General features: G+C 43.1%; 1 protein-coding gene across 3 annotated transcripts in view; it reads right to left on the bottom strand.

Annotated features, from left to right (window-relative positions):
• Window positions 1–20,747, bottom strand: part of LOC111951181 (vacuole membrane protein 1) — a 119,879-nt gene that overhangs the window by 87,878 nt on the left and 11,254 nt on the right. For all 3 annotated transcript variants that reach the window (XM_070434268.1, XM_023969241.2, XM_023969240.2), the window contains exons 4-5: window positions 8,275–8,365; window positions 6,798–6,908 (exon numbers count right to left, since the gene is read on the bottom strand). In XM_070434268.1, coding sequence (XP_070290369.1) covers window positions 6,798–6,908; window positions 8,275–8,365 — 202 coding nt within the window. The remainder of the gene's footprint in view (window positions 1–6,797; window positions 6,909–8,274; window positions 8,366–20,747) is intronic.

Below are 20,747 nucleotides of genomic sequence, written 5' to 3'. Positions count from 1 at the left end.
CCCGTCTGATTTGCCAATGACCATCTGGGATCCAGAGGAGGAATGGGAGAAGGTCATGTTGGTCTGATGAGACAAAAATATAGCTTTTTGGTCTAAACTCCACTCGCCGTGTTTGGAGGAAGAAGAAGGTTGAGTACAACCCCAAGAACACCATCCCAACCGTGAAGCATGGAGGTGGAAACATCATTCTTTGGGGATGCTTTTCTGCAAAGGGGACAGGACGACTGCACCGTATTGAGGAGGATGGATGGGGCCATGTATCGCGAGATCTTGGCCAAAAACCTCCTTCCCTCAGTAAGAGCATTGAAGATGGGTCGTGGCTGGATCTTCCAGCATGACAACGACCCAAACAACACCAGCCAGGGCAACTAAGGAGTGGTCTCGTAAGAAGCACTTCAAGGTCCTGGATGGGCCTAGCAGTCTCCAGACCTGAACCAATAGAAAATCTTTGGAGGGAGCTGAACGTCCGTATTGCCCAGCGACAGCCCCGAAACCTGAAGAGTCTGGAGATGGTATGTATGGAGGAGTGGGCCAAAATCCCTGCTGCAGTGTGTGCAAACCTGGTCAATAACTACAGGAAACGTATGATCTTTGTAATTGCAAACAAAGGTTTCTGTACCAAATATTAAGTTCTGCTTTTCTGATGTATCAAATACTTATGTCAGCAATAAAATGCAAATTAATTACTTAAAAATCATACAATGTGATTTTCTGGATTTTGTTTAGATCCGTCCTCACAGTTGAAGTGTACCTATGATAAAAATTACAGACCTCTACATGCTTTGTAAGTAGGAAAACCTTCAAAATCGCAGTGTATCAAATACTTGTTCTCCCCACTGTAGATTATATGTATATACTGTACTCTATATCATCTACTGCATCTTGCCATCTTTATGTAATACATGTACAGTATCACTAGCCACTTTAAACTATGCCACTTATCGCACTGGTTCTATACCCTACATTACTCATCTCTTATGTATATACTGTACTCTATACCATCTACTGCATCTTGCCTATGCCGTTCTGTACCATCACATATTCATATATCTTTATGTACATATTCTTTATCCCTTTACACTTGTGTGTATAAGGTAGTAGTTGTGGAATTGTTAGGTTAGATTACTCGTTGGTTATTACTGCATTGTCGGAACTAGAAGCACAAGCATTTCGCTACACTCGCATTAACATCTGCTAACCATGTGCATGTGACAAATAAAATGTGATTTCTTTAATTAGCTGGTCCGCAGGCCTACGAAAGGGTTGCCCATCCCTGCTCTACATGCACTGCATACAGCATCTTATTCACATTCACAGACAAATGGTGCCAACTACTGCTCACAAAAGTGGGTTTACAGTGAACCCTGTGAACCCAAGCAGGAAAGATGCATCAACCATTGTGAAGTAGAAGACACTATCTAGAAAGGGAAAATATGTCAATGCAACCATCAAACATTGCGAACATTGCAAAACTCATAACCGACATACATATGATTTCCTGTAGTAGTGAACATTTTCTGTAATCGTCAGAACAAGATTGATCAGATAAGGAGCAGTGTTCTAACCATAAGTCTATGGTTCTACCAAGGCCTCTGAGTAGGAGAGCACAAACCCACAATGATCCAAATCTTCCGACGCAACATCACAAAAAGTATGCACGCAAATAGGTAAAAGGCTATGCAGTGTTTCTCATAGATGTTTTGTTGTTGCAGCAGTGGCAAAGGTCAAGGAAGGGGGTGTCACGGGGGATTTAAAAACAAAACAAGACTGTCATAATTCCTACATTGAAACGCAGTGTCTGTACAGTAACATGCTATACATGACGTCAGAGCTCTGCCTCTGCGCTTCACACTGCTGTATGGGTTTTGACTGACAGCTGTTCTGAACTTGAGCACCTTACGTGACAAGCAGTTGCCCCATTCCTCCCGCTAATTGGGCAACTTCTTTGTTGTCTGAGTGAGGGAAACGCTGTAAATTAAGAGGAGTCTATGTGTTTTGAAAGATGAGACATTGAGGAATATAATAAATACCCCTTTGATGTCAAGCAAACAAAACATCTGAGTCCAAATGTGCACTTCCCACTTCCATATCACATTTCGAGATGACATGTCGTCATACCCTTGGTAGTTCTGAAACAGAATGAGCCTGTTTGTCCACTGTGAAGAAAATTAGCCACGGCACAAGCACCTAAATGCAATCATGACTCCTTTCTATGCGCACCAAAATGATGATATGTTTCCCGGAATTGCATTGTGAAGGCCTAACACTGTAATATTGTATTTTATAATTAGCTAGTCATGTTGGCAATATAACATCATTTCAAATGATGCCCACCTGACCCAGATTGTGATTTATAATGGACCGTTTTTGGATTGCGTAAACAACAACATTAATTGTGTGGGGGGAGGGGATGTGGGGTTGTTTTCCAAATAAAACAACTATAAGTGTGCCTGCTTCAGTTCCTCAATGGCAAAGCTAGGAGAGCTCAACAAAACACCTTATAGTTAAAGACTCTTCTTTGAGTCATAAAACTGCATTGAAATTACTTAGGAACTGTGCACACTTTAGAGAGGTGTGTAGTCACTTGGAGACACCAGTTAGTCCTCTCACTCAAACCCTTGTCATTGTCTTATGTTGCACCAACTACCCCACATTGTACAGGAATATTCTTATCATGTTACTGAATGATTTCGTTGTAAACAAATGAGGCGAAAAGTACATGTAAAATGCACATTAAATCAACAGTGTAATGTTTGGATTCAGTCTTGTGTCTGGTGAACTGTTGTGTCCTCACCTTTGGTCTAATAATTTAGTCATAATCTCAAAACTGTTCCCTTCCAATTGCTACCATGGTTATGCATTTCATATTTCTTCTATAAGAAACATTTAAATGTATCCCTATCCATATAGGCTGATTCAAAGCATAAAGGGTTAACTAAAACATTTGTTAAAATCAAATGTTGCCGACGCCATCAATGTATAAAACCACCCAAGAAACCACTTTCTTTTTTTCWTTTTTTTCATAGCCTGTGGCACCATACCATATTATCAGGCAGGTGTGCTTTAAGCAATAAGCAAGCTTTTTTATGGCTCAAAAAGAGGCTACTTAACTGCAATTCTATACATTTTTCCATGGAGCTGAGAGGAAATGTTGCAACTCTAAAGCAGTTTTTTGCAATTGTACAGTCGTGGCCAAAAGTTTTGAGAAGGACACAAATATTAATTTCCACAAAGTTTGCTGTTTCAGTGTCTTTAGATATTTTTGTCAGATGTTACTATGGAATACTGAAGTATAATTAAAAGCATTTCATAAGTGTCAAAGGCTTTAATTGACAATTACATGAAGTTGATACAAAGAGTCAATATCTGCAGTGTTGACCCATCTTTTTCAAGACCTCTGCAATCTGCCCTGGCATGCTGTCAATTAACTTCTGGGCCACATCCTGACTGATGGCAGCCCATTCTTGCATAATCAATGCTTGGAGTTTGTCAGAATTTGTGGGGTTTTGTTTGTCCACCCTCCTCTTTAGGATTGACCACAAGTTCTCAATGGGATTAAGGTCTGGGGAGTTTCCTGGCCATGGACTCAAAATATCAATGTTTTGTTCCCCTGAGCCACTTAGTTATCACTTTTGCCTTATGGCAAGGTGCTCCATCATGCTGGAAAAGGCATTGTTCGTCACCAAACTGTTCCTGGATGGTTGGGAGAAGTTGCTCTCGGAGGATGTGTTGGTACCATATTTTATTCATGGCTGTGTTCTGAGGCAAAATTCTGAGTGAGCCCACTCCCTTGGCTGAGAAGCAACCCCACACATGAATGGTATCAGGATGCTTTACTGTTGGCATGACACAGGACTGATGGTAGCGCTCACCTTGTCTTCTCCGGACAAGCTTTTTCCGGTTGCCCCAAAAAATCGGAAAGGGGATTCATCAGAGAAAATGACTTTAGCCCAGTCCTCAGCAATCCAATCCTTGTACCTTTTTCATAATATCAGTCTGTCCCTGATGTTTTTCCTGGAGAGAAGTGGCTTCTTTGCTGCCCTTCTTGACACCAGGCCATCCTCCAAAAGTCTTCGCCTCACTGTGCGTGGAGATGCACTCACACCTGCCTGCTGCCATTCCTGAGCAAGCTCTGTTCTGGTAGTGCCCCGATCCCGCAGCTGAATCAACTTTAGGAGACGGTCCTGGCACTTGCTGGACTTTCTTGGGCACCCTGAAGCCTTCTTCACAACAATTGAACCGCTCTCCTTGAAGTTCTTGATGATCCGATAAATGGTTGATTTAGGTGCAATATTACTGGCAGCAATATCCTCGCCTGTGAAGCCCTTTTTGTGCAAAGCAATGATGACGGCACGTGTTTCCTTGCAGGTAACCATGGTTGACAGAGAACAAGAACAATGATTCCAAGCACCACCCTCCTTTTGAAGCTTCCAGTCTGTTATTCAAACACAATAAACATGACAGAGTGATCTCCAGCCTTGTCCTCGTCAACACTCACACCTGTGTTAATGAGAGAATCCCTGACATGATGTCAGCTGGTCCTTTTGTGGCAGGGCTGAAATGCAGTGGAAATGTTTTTGGGGGATTCAGTTCATTTGCAAAGAGGGACTTTGCAATTAATTGCAATTCATCTGATCACTCTTCATAACATTCTGGAGTACATGCAAATTGCCATCATACAAACTGAGGCAGCAGACTTTGTGGAAATTAATATTTGTGTCATTCTCAAAACTTTTGGCCACGACTGTACACATTTTGTCATGGAGCTGACAGAAAATGTTGAAGTGTAAAAGCAAATTTCCTGCAATTCTACGTATTTTGCCATGGCTAATTCTATGTTCTTATGGTTAAACATTATAAAGAAATCTATGAGGACCCCAATCGGTTATCCCGCCATGCCAAAAGTACTCCTAAATCTTAACTAGAAATCACCAAAATAAAAACTATAAAAGATTATACTATAAAAAAATATGTAACAATGATCTTTTCTACAAACTTTCTGTCTGCTTAAGTTTACACACACAGCGGTTTTCCACCCCGAAAAGGAATTTCTGACGGTGCGCCGCTGTTAAATGAATACAGGGGGGAAATACTGCTGTGTGTTGCTGTGATTCTGAACATCAGATAGCTAGCAACAATGACAATAAGCTGCCATGTGGGGAATAGTTAGTGGCTCGTTTCAGCTAGTTGTATCTTGTTCTTGATACCATGTCTTGTTTTGAGGTGTTTTGACTTAGTCTATGCTAATATGGCTAAAATTCCCTAGCTAGCTAACCAACAACTGTAACGATGCATTTGTTTTTATGTTGTCAATAAACATTTGGAAATGAAATATAGTTTACATGTTGTCAAATAATGAATTTTGAATGTAAGCCTGAGCCAACCCCTCTGTTTTGCCCCAAAGTTGCGCACGGATCGGTTTTGTTGCTAAACAACCCACCCATCTATAGCCACCATAAATACAGCAGCGTGAATCAGCTTCACATTCTAAAGCAGGCAACTTTAACTGATTCCTCAAACAGCACTGAAAAACTGCTGATCCATTACCACAAAATACCATTAGATGGCGACATCCTCCTTTAAAAACAGACTGGCGTCTTGGAAAGTAAGTCAGATCACCCAAAACAATAACAAAATAAAAACTTCTCAAATTACATATGGGAGCACAGAGAGAGTTGGCTTTCAAAAACACAGAATGGAGGACACACTTAACAGTTTCCAGTTCAGCTCCACTGGCTATGCAATGGGACTGCGACTATGCTGCTCCCAAATTACAGATGGGTGGCTCAGTGTTAATAGTGTTCTCAGAGTGGTAAAGACTACCAGATGTTTGGGAACCCAGATCTGCAGCACAGCCAGCCAGCCCCTGTTCCTCTGCTCCACACTGCCACTCAAAACAGGGAAAGGGAGGGGTGGAGAGAGACAGAGAAGCAGAGAGAGAGAGGAAAGGGAGGGGGCGAGGGAGAGGGAGAGAGAAGAAAAAGAAATAAAGGGAGGGAGGAGAGAAAGGTTGGCTAGCCTTGCATGAACTCAGTCAGTGGGGTCACTGAGTGCGCTCGTTTTTTTTTGGACTGCCTGTCAAAACACTACTGCTACCCGCCCGTCCGCCCCGCCGCAGTGTGTACCTATTCACTGAGGAGATCTTAACACCACAATGTTCTACACACACACATTAGCGTACATACACACACATCACGCATGCATGCACACAAACGTTCACACACGCATACATACACAAACACACACACACACACACTCTCTTCTGAGACACAGGGAATCTCCTTGAACTTTTAGCCATGTTCCAACCTTCTATTACAGCCTATTACAGACTCTCGTCTCTTAGCAGCAACTCACAAAACATCAACACTGAGTTTGAGATGGGCATCATACACAGTGTGAATGACTTGAGTAACGTCAAATCAAATCACATTTTATTTGTCACTTGCACCGAATACAACAGGTGTAGACTTTACCGGGAAATGCTTACTCACAAGCTCTTTCCCAACAATGCAGAGTTAAAAAGTAAGAAAACCATATATATATATATATATACTAAAAAACAGACACTGGGGATATTTTAACTTGATTATGAATAGATTTTGCATGTTATATGAAACATTCTTAGGTGCTCTTATGCTATTTAAATATGAGCATGCATTTGTAGGGTATATATACACGTGTTCTTAAAGTCTCAAATTAAGCATTAACATGTATTGCACAGAATATGAAAGCGTTCTTGGGCTCAAGCTAAGCATAGTGGACACATGGTATTGCATGGTAAATTAGAGAGTTCTTACCAGGTAGAGGAGGAAGGTGTGCAGGCCAGTCCCCAGTCCCACAGAGGACAGGATACCCAAGCCTACCCAGTAGGCACACCACAGGAACCTCTTCTCCATGTGTTGCACATACTGTACACAGGGGACAGACAGTGTCAGCTTCACATCAGGACAAAGAGAGACAGAGAGACTGTCAGCCATGAGAGACTCAGGCAGAGTGAAAAAAAAGTAAGTAGGAGAGACACTAGGAGGGAGGGAGGGTGGGTGTGTGCACCCTACTCTAGAAATAGGAGGCAGTGCCAAGCGTGAGAGGCAGAAAGTCAAAGTGCACCACGGTAAGAGAGGGGAGGGGGAGCAGGGTGGAGAGGAAAGAAAGCAAGTGAGAGAGAGAGAGAGGGGGGGGGGCAGAGGGAGCGAGAGAGGGCAAGTTATAGAGAGAGAGAAAGAGAAGGAGCAGAGAGTGTCAGGGGTGAGAGAGGGCAAGTGATAGAGAGAGAGGGAGTGAGAATATAAAATAGAGAATATAAGCTGGTGTCTGTTGTTGAGAGTTTAGAGGACAGGGCCGTAGGGTAGGAGTGTTCAGATTCAGAACAACACAAACAGAGAAGAACAGAATCATTCTTCTTCTTCAAGGAAGCCAGTTCCTACCCAGTTTATTTCCCCTACTCTTCATCAGCTCTCTCTCTCTTGCTCTATTCCTTTCTCCCTCTCTCCCTTTCTTCCTCCCTCTCTCTCTTCCTTTCTCTGTATCTCTCTCCCTTTCCCTTTCTCCCTCTCTCCCTTATTCTCCCCCTTTCTCCCTCTCTCTCRCCCTCCATCTTCTGCCACCCATCTCTCCCTCCATCATATATGGACCAACACCTCCTCCTCAAGCATGGGCAGACAGGTTGTTTTCTGGAAGGGCCAGTAATGGTGTAGATTACGGGAACACTGTGGAGGTTTTTTGGCACGGAACTCTATTTCCCAGCAAACCCCTGTGAACTCGGGAAAACAGTAGCAGCAGCAGTGTCTCTCATCACCTAGTAAAAAGCCTGGGTGGGAAGTGCCAGCCATGTCCAATTGTTTTTAGGCTTATCAGGAATTAATGACGTAACACCTTAGGACTAGAGCTMAAGAGTCTAATATGGTAAATAATATGGTTATTGCTGCAGCTTTAAAGCAATTCTGTTTGGATCTCTTGAGCCACTTTTGCTGTGGTACATTAGTTGTTAATTTGGTACAGGGCGCACGTGTGTGTGTGTGTACTCAGTATATTATCTGTTCATGTGGTACAGCTAATGTACTGATTAAATAGGGCATGTGGACATGTGGTAAATAGGTCAGGTGAAGGTAAATGCGTGTTAAGTTTAATACTCTTTTTCAGCTTGTGGTTTTGGGAGACAACAGTTTTATAAAGTCTTAGGGATGTTAATTAGCAACCCCTGATGATGTGTGGACAGGGCTGCTCACACACACACACACACACACACACACACACACACACACACACACACTTCACCTTCTGATGTGTTCCTTTAACAGAGTAGGCGATGGAGAAGAGGGTGACCAGCACCAGCAGAGACAAGACTGAATGTCTCTGCCGCCATAACCTGAGGGAAGAAGAGAGGAGTGAGGGAGGAGGGAAAGAAGTGTTTTGGAATAGATTAGGTAGTTTAGGTCTTAGGAGCATTAGTAGATACTACACTACCACTTCTACACTCCATCACCAGGGGGCAGCAGCAACTGGGCCAAATTCTCTGCCAGGAAGCCTTGTGAAGCCTTGATAAGCACACAGGTGGGGCCAAATGATGATCGTCAATCTGTGAGAGAGAGGTGGGCAAAAGCCTCTACGCCTGCTTTTGTTTGTTTTGTGTTATCTATACTAAACAACAATATAAACACAACATGTAAAGTGTTGATCCCATATTTTATGAGCTGAAATAAAAGATCCCAGTAACTGTCTATACACACAAAAAACATATTTCTCTCAAAGTTTGTGCACAAATTTGTTTACATCCCTGTTAGTGAGCATTTCTCCTTTGCCAAGATAATCCATCCACCTGAAAGGTGTGGCATATCAAGACGCTGATTAAACAGTATGATCATTACAAAGGTGCACCTTGTGCTGGGGACAATAAAAGGCCACTCTAAAATGTGCAGTTTTGTCACAACACAATGCCACAGATGTCTCAAGTTTTGAAGGAGCGTGAAATTGGCATGCTGACTGCACAAATGTCCACCAGAGCTGTTGCCAAAGATTTGAATGTGAATTTCTCTACCATAACCTGCCTCCAACGTTGTTTTGGAGAATTTGGCAGTACGTCCAACCGGACTCACAACCGCAGACCACGTGCAACTACGGCAGCCCAGGACCTCCCCATCCAGCTTCTTCACCTGCGGGATCGTCTGAGACCAACCACCCGGACAGCTGACGAAACTGAGGAGTATTTCTGTCTGTAATGAAGCCCCTTTTGGGGGGAAAAACAAATTCTCATGGGCTGGGCCTGGCTTCCCAGCGGATGGACCTGGCTCCAAAGTGGGTGGGCCATGGCTCCGCCCCTGCCTAGTCATGTGACATTCATAGATTAGGGCCTAATGAATTTATTTAAATGTACTGATTTCCTTATATAAACTGTAACTTAGTAAAATTGTTGAAATTGTTGCATGTTGCATTTATATTTTTGTTTAGTGTAAATAATCCCTAGATAATATTTATGACCTCATCAGGGAGATGCTTAAACATTGCATAACACAATTTATCATAACTTGGGGCTGTACAGTGCATTCAGAAAGTATTCAGACCCCTTGACTTTTTCCACATTTTGTTAGGTTACAGCCTTATTCTAATAATACCCCATAATGACAAAGCGAAAACAGGTTTTTAGAAATGTTTGCAAATATTTAAAAAATTTAAAACAGAAATAACTTATTTACCTAAGTATTCAGACCCTTTGCTATGAGACTTGAAACTGAGCTAAGGTGCATCCTGTTTCCATTATAATTTTTTATTTAACCTTTATTTAACTAGGCAAGACAGTTAAGAACAAATTCTTATTGACAATGGCAGCCTACCCCGACCAAACCCTCCCCTAACTCGGGCGATGCTGGGCCAATTGTGCGCCGCCCTATGGGACTCCCAATCACGGCCGGTTGTGATACAGCCAGGGATAGAAGCAGGGTCTGTAGTGACACCTCTAGCACTGCGAATCAGTGCCATAGACCACTACGCCACTCCTTGAGATGTTTCTACAACTTGATTAGTCCACCTGTGGTAAATTCAATTGATTGGACATGATTTAGAAAGGCACCCACCTGTCTATATAAGGTCCCACAGTTGACAGTGAATGTCAGAGCAAAAACCAAGACATGAGGTCAAAGGAATTGTCCGTAGAGCTCCGAGACAGGATTTTACCAAAACATGCCTGCAGCATTGAAGTTCCCCAAGAACACAGTGGCCTCCATCATTCTTAAATGGAAGAAGTTTGGAACCAACAAGACTTTTCCTAGAGCTGGCCCCCCGGCCAAACTGAGCAATCGGGTGGAGAAGGGCCTTGGACCAAGGACCTGCTGGTCACTCTGAAAGAGCTCCAGAGTTCCTCTGTGGAGATGGGAGAACCTTCCAGAAGGACAACCATCTCTGCAGCACTCCACCAAACAGGCCTTTATGGTAGAGTGGCCAGACGGAAGCCACTCCTCAGTAAAAGGCACAATACAGCCCGCTTTGAGTTTGCCAAAAGACACCTAAAGGACTCAGACCATGAGAAACAAGATTCTCTTTAGCCTGAATGCCAAGCACCACGTCTGGGGGAAACCTGGCACCATCCCTACAGTGAATCATGGTGGTGGCAGCATCATTCTGTGGGGATGTTTTTCAGCGGCAGGGACTGGGAGACTAGTCAGGATCAAGGGAAAGATGAATGAAGCAAAGTACAGAGAGATCCTTGATGAAAACCCGCTCCAGAGCACTCAGGACCTCAGACTGGGGCGAAGGTACACCTTCCAACAGGACAACGACCCTAAGCAAGACAATGCAGGAGTGGCTTCAGGACAAGTCTCTGAATGTCCTTGAGTGGCACAGTCAGAGCCCGGACTTGAACCCTATCGAACATCTCTAGAGAGACTTGAAAATAGCTGTGCAGCGACGCTCCCCATCCAACCTGACAGAACTTAAGTGGATCTCCAGAGAAGAATGGGAGAAACTCCCCAAATACAAGCTTGTAGCGTCATACCCAAGAACACTCGAGGCTGTAATCGCTGCCAAAGGTGCTTCAACAAAGTACTGAATAAAGGCTCTGAATATTTATGTAAATGTGGGGTACTGTGTGTAGATTGATGAGGGGGGAAAAACTATTTAATCAATTTTAGAATAAGGCAGTAACATAACAAAATGTGGAGTAAAGGGGCCTGAATACTTTCCGAAAACTGTCACGCCCTGACCATAGAGAGCCTGTTTTATTCTCTATTTTGGTTAGGTCGGGGTGTGACTAGGGGGGGTGTTCCTATCTAGGTTGTTTAGTTCTATGTTGGCCTGGTATGGTTCCCAATCAGAGGCAGCTGTTTATCGTTGTCTCTGATTGGGGATCATATTTAGGTAGCCATTTCCCCACTATGTTTTGTGGGATCTTGTTTCTGTGTAGTTGCCTGTGAGCACTGCTTGAGCTTCACGTATCGTTTATTCTTTATTGMTTTTTTTTGTGCGTTTCACTCCAATATATATGTGGAACCCAGATCACGCTGCACGTTGGTCCGAGTATGCTTACGACGATCGTGACAAATACACTGTACACATCCACAGCCAAAAAGGGCTAATCACACCTCATGCAATGTAACATCAGCATCCAATGACAAGTGAACAATATCCCTCTTCTTATACACATTAGTATGAGCATTTAAAATCGCATGCCTGCGTTGCTTGTACACTTTGTTCAAAGTAACCCCACTATGTTCATTAGCAAATGACTTCCCCAACAAATGACTTCCCCAACAAATGACTTCCCCAACAAATGACTTCCCCAACATGTCATCTTTTTCTTTATCTAATACAGCCAGATTATCACCATCAACCAAAACTGGAATTCGAGTGTTCTTGCTTCTTCCAGTCATCTTCACCTTTCCCAGCTCAGTACTCCTGCCTATTGTAGAGCAGAACTGTGTACATGCATTTCTCTTGACAGACTTAATGACCCTACGTACTAAAGCTCTCTTCCTTTGGAAATCAAGTAGATTCTCAGAAGTCAAAGTCCTACGTAATACTCTGTAGGTCCTATTTATTTCTTGAATAGCCAAAGTACAATCTTCAGTCCACCAAGGAACCACCTTTCTTTTGTCACCCACTGGTATATACAAGTTCCCTGCACTCAAAATTAGAGAAGTGACAAGAGGCAGCACAAACATCAACAGGAATCTCTAAACACAACTATCCAACAGACTTTTAACAAAGTTCTCCAAACTTTTCCCAGTCCGCTTTAGGAAAGCACCATCTTCTGAATGGTATCCTATCTGGAATACTGACATCACCAGGCATGGTACAAAAAAAATTGGGAAATGATCACTCCAAATAGCAGAATCATCCATTACCTTCCATTCACACATGGCTGCAACAGCATTAGAAGCCATTGTGAGGTCGAGGCAGGATGTAACTCCTCTAACATCATCAACTCTGGTACCACATCCATCATTAAGATATACTAATGCTCTTGCTTCCATCATTTCTTGGACAATCATACCATTAGCAACAGTATGTGTGCTTCCCCATAAACTATTATGTGTATTAAAGTCGCTGCACCATATCTCTCTAGAGCCCAATTCTCCTGATATTTCATCAAACATCACTACAGATAGTTCACGACAAGAATTGTACAACTTGAACAGCTTAATATTAATAGCCCTACTGTAGATTTCAACCATCACATTTATATTCAGGTTGAACAGAAATACTACGATATGCAAGACCTTCCTTTATGAACGTAGCGCATCCTCCACCCTGACCAGTTGTTCTGTCAGATCTGACTGAACAATAAACAGGAATAAGAAAATCAAGATGTGGTCTAAGCCACATCTCTCTAATCTCTAAATCAATCACATATTTCTTAAACTCTTGACCATTTGCAATAAGGCTTCTAGTATTCCATTGAATGATAAAAAGTATAATACATCAAACTTATTCTGATCATTATCCGGATTATGATTCAACATCCGATGTATCAATGGTACTGAAACTTCAGTAATGTTCAGTAATTCTTGAGCTGCCTTCACTACTTCCATTATTCGTGCAGTCCTGCTCCTCTTCTGACCCATATCGATTGCTCTACACAAGAACGCTATGACGTCTATACGATTTACAATTTCTCTGTACAATTTCTCTGTAACCATGCATTATTGCTTGCATATCACATTGCACCAGGCTGAGGCGCCATGGGCTATAGTCATCCTAGAAGCAGCCACCACTGATGTATTGGAGCCAGCATTTCAATCAAAAGGCTTGTTCATTTCACAAACAGCCTCTGCATTGGATGCATTATTCGTTACTTTGTACCTCTGTGTTTCCATGGCTTGTTTTTGTACTTCACATCCCCCATATGCTGCACTATGCTCACCATCACAGTTGCAACACTTAACTTTAGTATCAGGTCCACATTTTCCTTACTCATGATGCCCACCACACCTTGCACATCTCATTTTTCCTTTGCACACATTAGCAACATGTCCCATCCTTTGGGACTTAAAAGACCGAAGTGGAGGTGGCAGTTTATTGGCAGCGCCCTCCAATAAGGTCTTTTAAGTAAAGTAATTAGTATTTCAGAAATATCTCTTGATTATGTAAATGAAGTGGTTAACTGTTTGTTTTCTACCATCAGAAGTGAAGTATGGTTTGTCATCTTGTGAAATTGGTCAGCTGAATCTCTGAAAGCACTGACGTATTTCAGAAAGCTATCTAGTGGAGGTAAGAGATGTAAGTGGTGTACTCTTGTTAATGTGTTATCTGTGTCAAACAAGCAAACCTAATCCTCTAAGCTTTAATGCTTTGCTTGCTCTTTATCTGCTTCTGTACTGTTTCCCTTTAATGGGCCTAAAACCTGTCTAATGTTTAGATGTTACAAATTCTAATAAAACATTTGTATTTTTGCTGTTGTCTGGTCCACTCATTGCTCAGAACTGTTGACCCAACTCAATAGGTGGCCTGTCACGAACGTGTGTGTGTGTTATGTTCTGGTTGAGGTGTTCCACTCATTAAAAAGTAGTTGTACAACGGAATGCATCTTCTGAATTTAATCCAACCCCTCTGAATCAGAGGTGCAGTATACTGCAAAAACACTACAGTAAATACTGCAGTATGCTACAGTCATGTCTGCAATAATACTACAGTAAAGTCTGAAAAAACAATACAGTAAATACTGCAGTATGCTACAGTCATGTCTGCAATAATACTACAGTAAAGTCTGAAAAAACAATACAGTGAATACTATAGTGTAGTCATTTATTTAGACCATAGTATACTATAGTATTTTCATGTGGGTTAGCTTTCAATATGTAACATGTTTGAACTTGGACCACAAAGGAAATATGTGTAACTTTTTTTGTGTTATCCTCGACAAATTTCTAAATGCATTGTATCCACATTTGTGTTTTTATTGATTTTATATAGTCATATAAAATCAATCAAGGGATACTACAGTATGGAGTATAGTTTTCTACAGTATACTGCAACGTTCTATACTAAGCACTACACGATCGAGGAGGAAACTCAGAGATCCCCTGCATGAGCTCCCCAAGGACAGCATGTTCAAATCAAAACAGCATCGACAAAGCTAGCGAAAAGTTAGCTAGCAGTCCAATCGATCAAACAATTCTAAAGTAAGCACTACGTGATCAAGGAATGCTACAGTGTGTATGTAGTGAAGTATTCTACACAGTATACTACAACATTCTAAAGTAAGCACTACGTGATCAAGGAATGCTACAGTGTGTATGTAGTGAAGTATTCTACACAGTATACTACAACATTCTAAAGTAACCACTACGTGATCAAGGAATGCTACAGTGTGTATGTAGTGAAGTATTCTACACAGTATACTACAACATTCTAAAGTAAGCACTACGTGATCAAGGGGGATATTACAGTGTGTAGTATGGTATTTCCATTATAATACAAAATTATAAAGTAAGCACTACACATGAATCATGATCAAGGGATAGTACAGTGTGTCGTATAGTATTCTACAGTATACTACAAAAGTCTATAGTAAGCACTACACGATGGTGGGATACTAGTACGTACTATAGTATTCTATAGTTAACTATAGTATGTGGGTTTACCAACCATTCCAGTTTCTCGACCTGTCCCCTAATTTTCAACCAATTGCAGGCTGGTGTTCATTGTCAAGTATTTCTTGTATTCCATAGGTCCAGCTAATTAAGTGGTTAATTGACGCAGGTGTTTCAGCTCAGTAACTAGGTCACCTGGCATTTTAAAATGGGTGTGCCAGAATGTTTGGAGTGGAAGGAAGACAGCTCCTTGAAGCAAGTGTGGAAAAGATTTGAAGCTGATGTTGGGTGATGATGAGAGTTAGTGGGCTACAGTTCTGTAAAAGAAAGGAAACAAAAGAAGTAAAGTTGTGATGGAAGCTAAGAAATCCCTAGATTATTTTATAGTCTGAGTGAGGGTGTTGGCTCAACGTTACCAGGGGGATCTGGGAATATCATGGTGACGTCGGTAAGAGTCAAAAGAGCTGGTCTTATTCAAATTATTAGTTAAAAAAATTGTGTCTGCAGAAAAGCGTGCTTTGTGCATTAAAGATTTTTGAATGGAATGTTTTGTGTATGGATTTCCGAAGCAGGGAGCCTGTCAATGGAGTTCTCTCTGGGGTTGAGCATGAAGTGGATGCAGATTATAAACTCAGCAAAAAAAGAAATGTCCCTTTTTCAGGACCCTGTCTTTCAAAGATAATTTAGTAAAAAGCCAAATAACTTCACAGATCTTCATTGTAAATGGTTTAAACACTGTTTCCCATGCTTGTTCAATGAACCATAAACAATTAATGAACATGCACCTGTGGAACGGTCATTAAGACACTAACAGCTTACAGACGGTCGGCAATTAATTAAGGTCACAGTTATGAAAACTAAAGAGGCCTTTCCACTGACTCTGAAAAACACAAAGAAAGATGCCCAAGGTCCCTGCTCATCTGTGTGAACGTGCCTTAGGCATGCTGCAAGGAGGCATGAGGACTGCAGATGTGGCCAGGGCAATAAATTGCAATGTCTGTACTGTGAGACGCCTAAGACAGTGCTACAGAGAGACAGGGCGGACAGCTGATCGTCCTCGCAGTGGCAGACCACATGTAACAACACCTGCACAGGATCGGTACATCCGAACATCACACCTGTGGGACAGGTACAGGATGGCAACAACAACTGCCCGAGTTACACCAGGAACGCACAATCCCTCCATCAGTGCTCAGACTGTCCGCAATAGGCTGAACGAGGCTGGACTGAGGGCTTGTAAGCCTGTTGTAATGCAGGTCCTCACCAGACATCACCGGCAACAATGTTGCCTATGGGCACAAACCCACCGTCGCTGGACCAGACAGGACTGGCAAAAAGTGCTCTTCACTGACGAGTCGCGGTTTTGTCTCACCAGGGGTGATGGTCGGATTCGCGGTTATCGTCGAAGGAATGAGCGTTACACCGAGGCCTGTACTTGGGATCGATTTGGAGGTGGAGGGTCCGTCATGGTCTGGGGCGGTGTGTCACAGCATCATCGGACTGAGCTTGTTGTCATTGCAGGCAATCTCAACGCTGTGCGTTACAGGGAAGACATCATCCTCCCCCGTGGTACCCTTCCTGCAGGCTCATCCTGACATGACCCTCCAGCATGACAATGTTGGCATTGCCATGCTGGAGGGTCATGTCAGATGAGCCTGCAGGAAGGGTACCATACTGCTCGTTCTGTGCCTTATTTCCTGCAAGACAGGAATGTCAGTGTTCTGCCATGGCCAGCAAAGAGCCCGGATCTCAATCCTATTGAGCACGTCTGGGACCTGTTGGATCGGAGGGTGAGGGCTAGGGCCATTCCCCCCAGAAATGTCCGGGAACTTGCAGGTGCCTTGGTGGAAGAGCGAGGTAACATCTCACAGCAAGAACTGGCAAATCTGGTGCAGTCCATGAGGAGGAGATGCACTACAGTACTTAATGCAGCTGGTGGCCACACCAGATACTGACTGTTACTTTTGATTTTGACCCCCTCTTTGTTCAGGGACACATTATTCAATTTCTGTTAGTCCCATGTCTGTGGAACTTGTTCAGTTTATGTCTCAGTTGTTGAATCTTGTTATGTTCATACAAATATTTACACATGTTAAGTTTACTGAAAATAAASGCAGTTGACCGTGAGAGGACATTTTCTTTTTTTTGCTGAGTTTATATCTGGGGAAGTAGGTGAAGTGATTGGTGTACGTCGACTGACCTGGATGGAGTAAGGAAACCCACTTCGTTCGTATTATAGTTTTTTTTTCATAAGTCTCTCCCTTTCATGTAAAGCTAGGTTTTATGAGATACCCAGTTAGAGCCTTTGCACAAGCCCCTCCAGTGTTATAAATGCAAAAGATTTGGGCTTGTATCAAGTGTATGAAGACAGGAAGAGGGCACGAAAAAACCTATTCCCCCCTCAGGAGACTGAAAATATTTTGTATGGGTCCTCAGATCCTCAAAAGGTTCTACAGCTGCACCATCGAGAGCATCCTGATGGGCTGCATCACTGCCTGGTATGGCAACTGCTCGGCCTCTGACTGCAAGACACTACAGAGGATAGTGCGAATGGCCCAGTACATCACTGGGGCCAAGCTTCCTGCTATCCAGGACCTCTATACTAGGTGGAGTCAGAGAAAGGAACTAAAAATTGTCAAAGACTCCAGCCATCCAAGTTATAGACTGTTCTCTCTGCTACTACACAGCAAGCGGTACCGGAGAGCCAAGTCTAGGTCCAAGAGGCTTCTAAACAGCTTCTACAGCTTCTAACCCCCCAAGCCATAAGACTCCTGAACACCTAATAAAATGGCTACCCAGACTATTTGCATTGCCCCCCCCTCTTTTACACTGCTGCTACTCTCTTATCATCTATGCATAGTCACTTTAACTACCTACATGTACAGTGGGGAGAACAAGTATTTGATACACTGCCGATTTTGCAGGTTTTACTACTTACAAAGCATGTAGAGGTCTGTAATTGTTATCATAGGTACACTTCAACTGTGAGAGACGGAATCTAAAACAAAAATCCAGAAAATCACATTGTATGATTTTTAAGTAATTAATTTGCATTGTATTGCATGACATAAGTATTTGATCACCTACCAACCAGTAAGAATTCCGGCTCTCACAGACCTGTTAGTTTTTCTTTAAGAAGCCCTCCTGTTCTCCACTCATTACCTGTATTAACTGCACCTGTTTGAACTCGTTACCTGTATAAAAGCACCTGTCCACACACTCAATCAAACAGACTCCAACCTCTCCACAATGGCCAAGACCAGAGAGCTGTGTAAGGACATCAGGGGTAAAATGTAGACCTGACAAGGCTGGGATGGGCTACAGAACAATAGGCAAGCAGCTTGGTGAGAAGGCAACAACTGTTGGCGCAATTATTAGAAAATGGAAGAAGTTGAAGATGACAGTCAATCACCCTCGGTCTGGGGCTCCATGCAAGATCTCACCTCGTGGGGCATCAATGATCATGAGGAAGGTGAGGGTCAGCCCAGAACTACACGGCAGGACCTGGTCAATGACCTGAAGAGAGCTGGGACCACAGTCTCAAAGAAAACCATTAGTAACACACTACGCCGTCATGGATTAAAATCCTGCAGCGCATGCAAGGTCCCCCTGCTCAAGCCGGCCCTGGATCTAGGTAAGGTTGCCGTCTCCTGGGCACATGCATACAACAGGTCCGCATACACTGATTTCTCATATAGATGCACACATTAAATCAGGTTACAGACCATGTACCTAGACGTACCTAGACCTGGGAACCCTAGACATAGCAAGTGAAGCCAAATCAGATGGCTAGCTAATTGGTTTCGTAACAAGTGGAAGGGGATGGATAACGAGGGAGAAAAGAGGATGAGGAGGAGAGGAAGATATTTCAGATCAGGTGGTGGCTGGTGTAGCGCTGGCACACAGGCTGATCCCATCCCAATGTGTTTAAGTGGGCATCTGAGGCTGAGGGCTGTTGGAGGACTTAAGGCCCTGATCCCTTGGTAACCATATTAAAGGACTTACACTCACTTCCTCTCCTGTCTTCACCCACTTATTAATCTGTGTCACGGGATATTACAGATATCTTAATTTGAGCCAGTTTGCTACAGCAGGAAAAATAATCCTGCAGCAACAGGAAATGTGGATGATGTCTTTTTTGTAGGGGTTGATTAATAAAAAGAATCAAGTCTGAAATTTCAAAGTGGAAATTCACACAAGTTAAATTTCCTGCATTGCAGGAAGGTGCCATTTGCTTTCCAAATAGCACCTTATTCTCTACATAGTGCACTACTTTTGACCCTATTGAAGGTTCTGTTAATAATTTGAAAGTCAATTCAATCAGATATGAGATTATAAAGCAAACCCTAACAGTAGCTCTGAGTTCATGTCAACATGCGGACTCAACCCTAACCACAACCATATTCCTACACCTTGCTTCATGTCCACATGTTAGCTCAACCCTAACCCTAGCCATTACCCTAACACTAACTTCCTGTCAGCTCAACCCTAACCCTAGCCATTACCCTAACACTAACTTCCTTCAGTCAACCTTAACCCTAGCCATTTACCACTAACTTCCTGTCAGCTCAACCCTAACCCTAGCCATTACCCTAACACTAACTTTCATGTTCAGCTCAACCCTAACCCTAGCCATTACCCTAACACTAACTTCCTGTCAGCTCAACCCTAACCCTAGCCATTACCCTAACACTAACTTCCTGTCAGCTCAACCCTAACCCTAGCCATTACCCTAACACTAACTTCCTGTCAGCTCAACCCTCTAGCCATTACCCTAACACTAACTTCCTGTCAGCTCAACCCTAACCCTAGCCATTACCTCACTACACTAACTTCCTGTCAGCTCAACCCTAACCCTAGCCATTACCCTAACACTAACTTCCTGTCAGCTCAACCCTAGCCATTACCCTAACACTAACTTCCTGTCAGCTCAACCCTAACCCTAGCCATTACCCTAACACTAACTTCCTGTCAGCTCAACCCTAACCCTAGCCATTACCCTAACACTAACTCATGTCAGCTCAACCCTAACCCTAGCCATTACCCTAACACTAACTTCCTGTCAGCTCAACCCTAACCCTAGCCATTACCCTAACACTAACTTCCTGTCAGCTCAACCCTAACCCTAGCCATTACCCTAACACTAACTTCTGTCAGCCAACCCTAAACCTAGCCATTACCCTAACACTAACTTCCTGTCAGCCAACCCTAACCCTAGCCATTACCCTAACACTAACTTCCTCGTCAGCTCAACCCTAACCCTAGCCATTACCCTAACACTAACTTCCTGTCAGCTCAACCCTAACCCTAGCCATTACCCTAACACTAACTTCCTGTCAGCTCAACCCTAACCCTAGCCATTACCCTAACACTAACTTCCTGTCAGCTCAACCTAACCCTAGCCATTACCCTAACACTAACTTCCTGTCAGCTCAACCCTAACCCTAGCCATTACCCTAACACTAACTTCCTGTCAGCAACCCTAACCCTAGCCATTACCCTAACACTAACTTCCTTCAGCTCAACCCTAACCCAGCATTACCCTAACACTAACTTCCTGTCAGCTCAACCCTAACCCTAGCCATTACCCTAACACTAACTTCCTGTCAGCTCAACCCTAACCCTAGCCATTACCCTAACACTAACTTCCTGTCAGCTCAACCCTAACCCTAGCCATTACCCTAACACTAACTTCCTGTCAGCTCAACCCTAACCCTAGCCATTACC

Source organism: Salvelinus sp. IW2-2015, linkage group LG23, assembly GCF_002910315.2.
Source record: "Salvelinus sp. IW2-2015 linkage group LG23, ASM291031v2, whole genome shotgun sequence".
Lineage (NCBI taxonomy): Eukaryota > Metazoa > Chordata > Actinopteri > Salmoniformes > Salmonidae > Salvelinus > Salvelinus sp. IW2-2015.
Note: the sequence above shows the minus strand (reverse complement) of the source record. Positions and strands in the feature narration are given on the sequence as shown.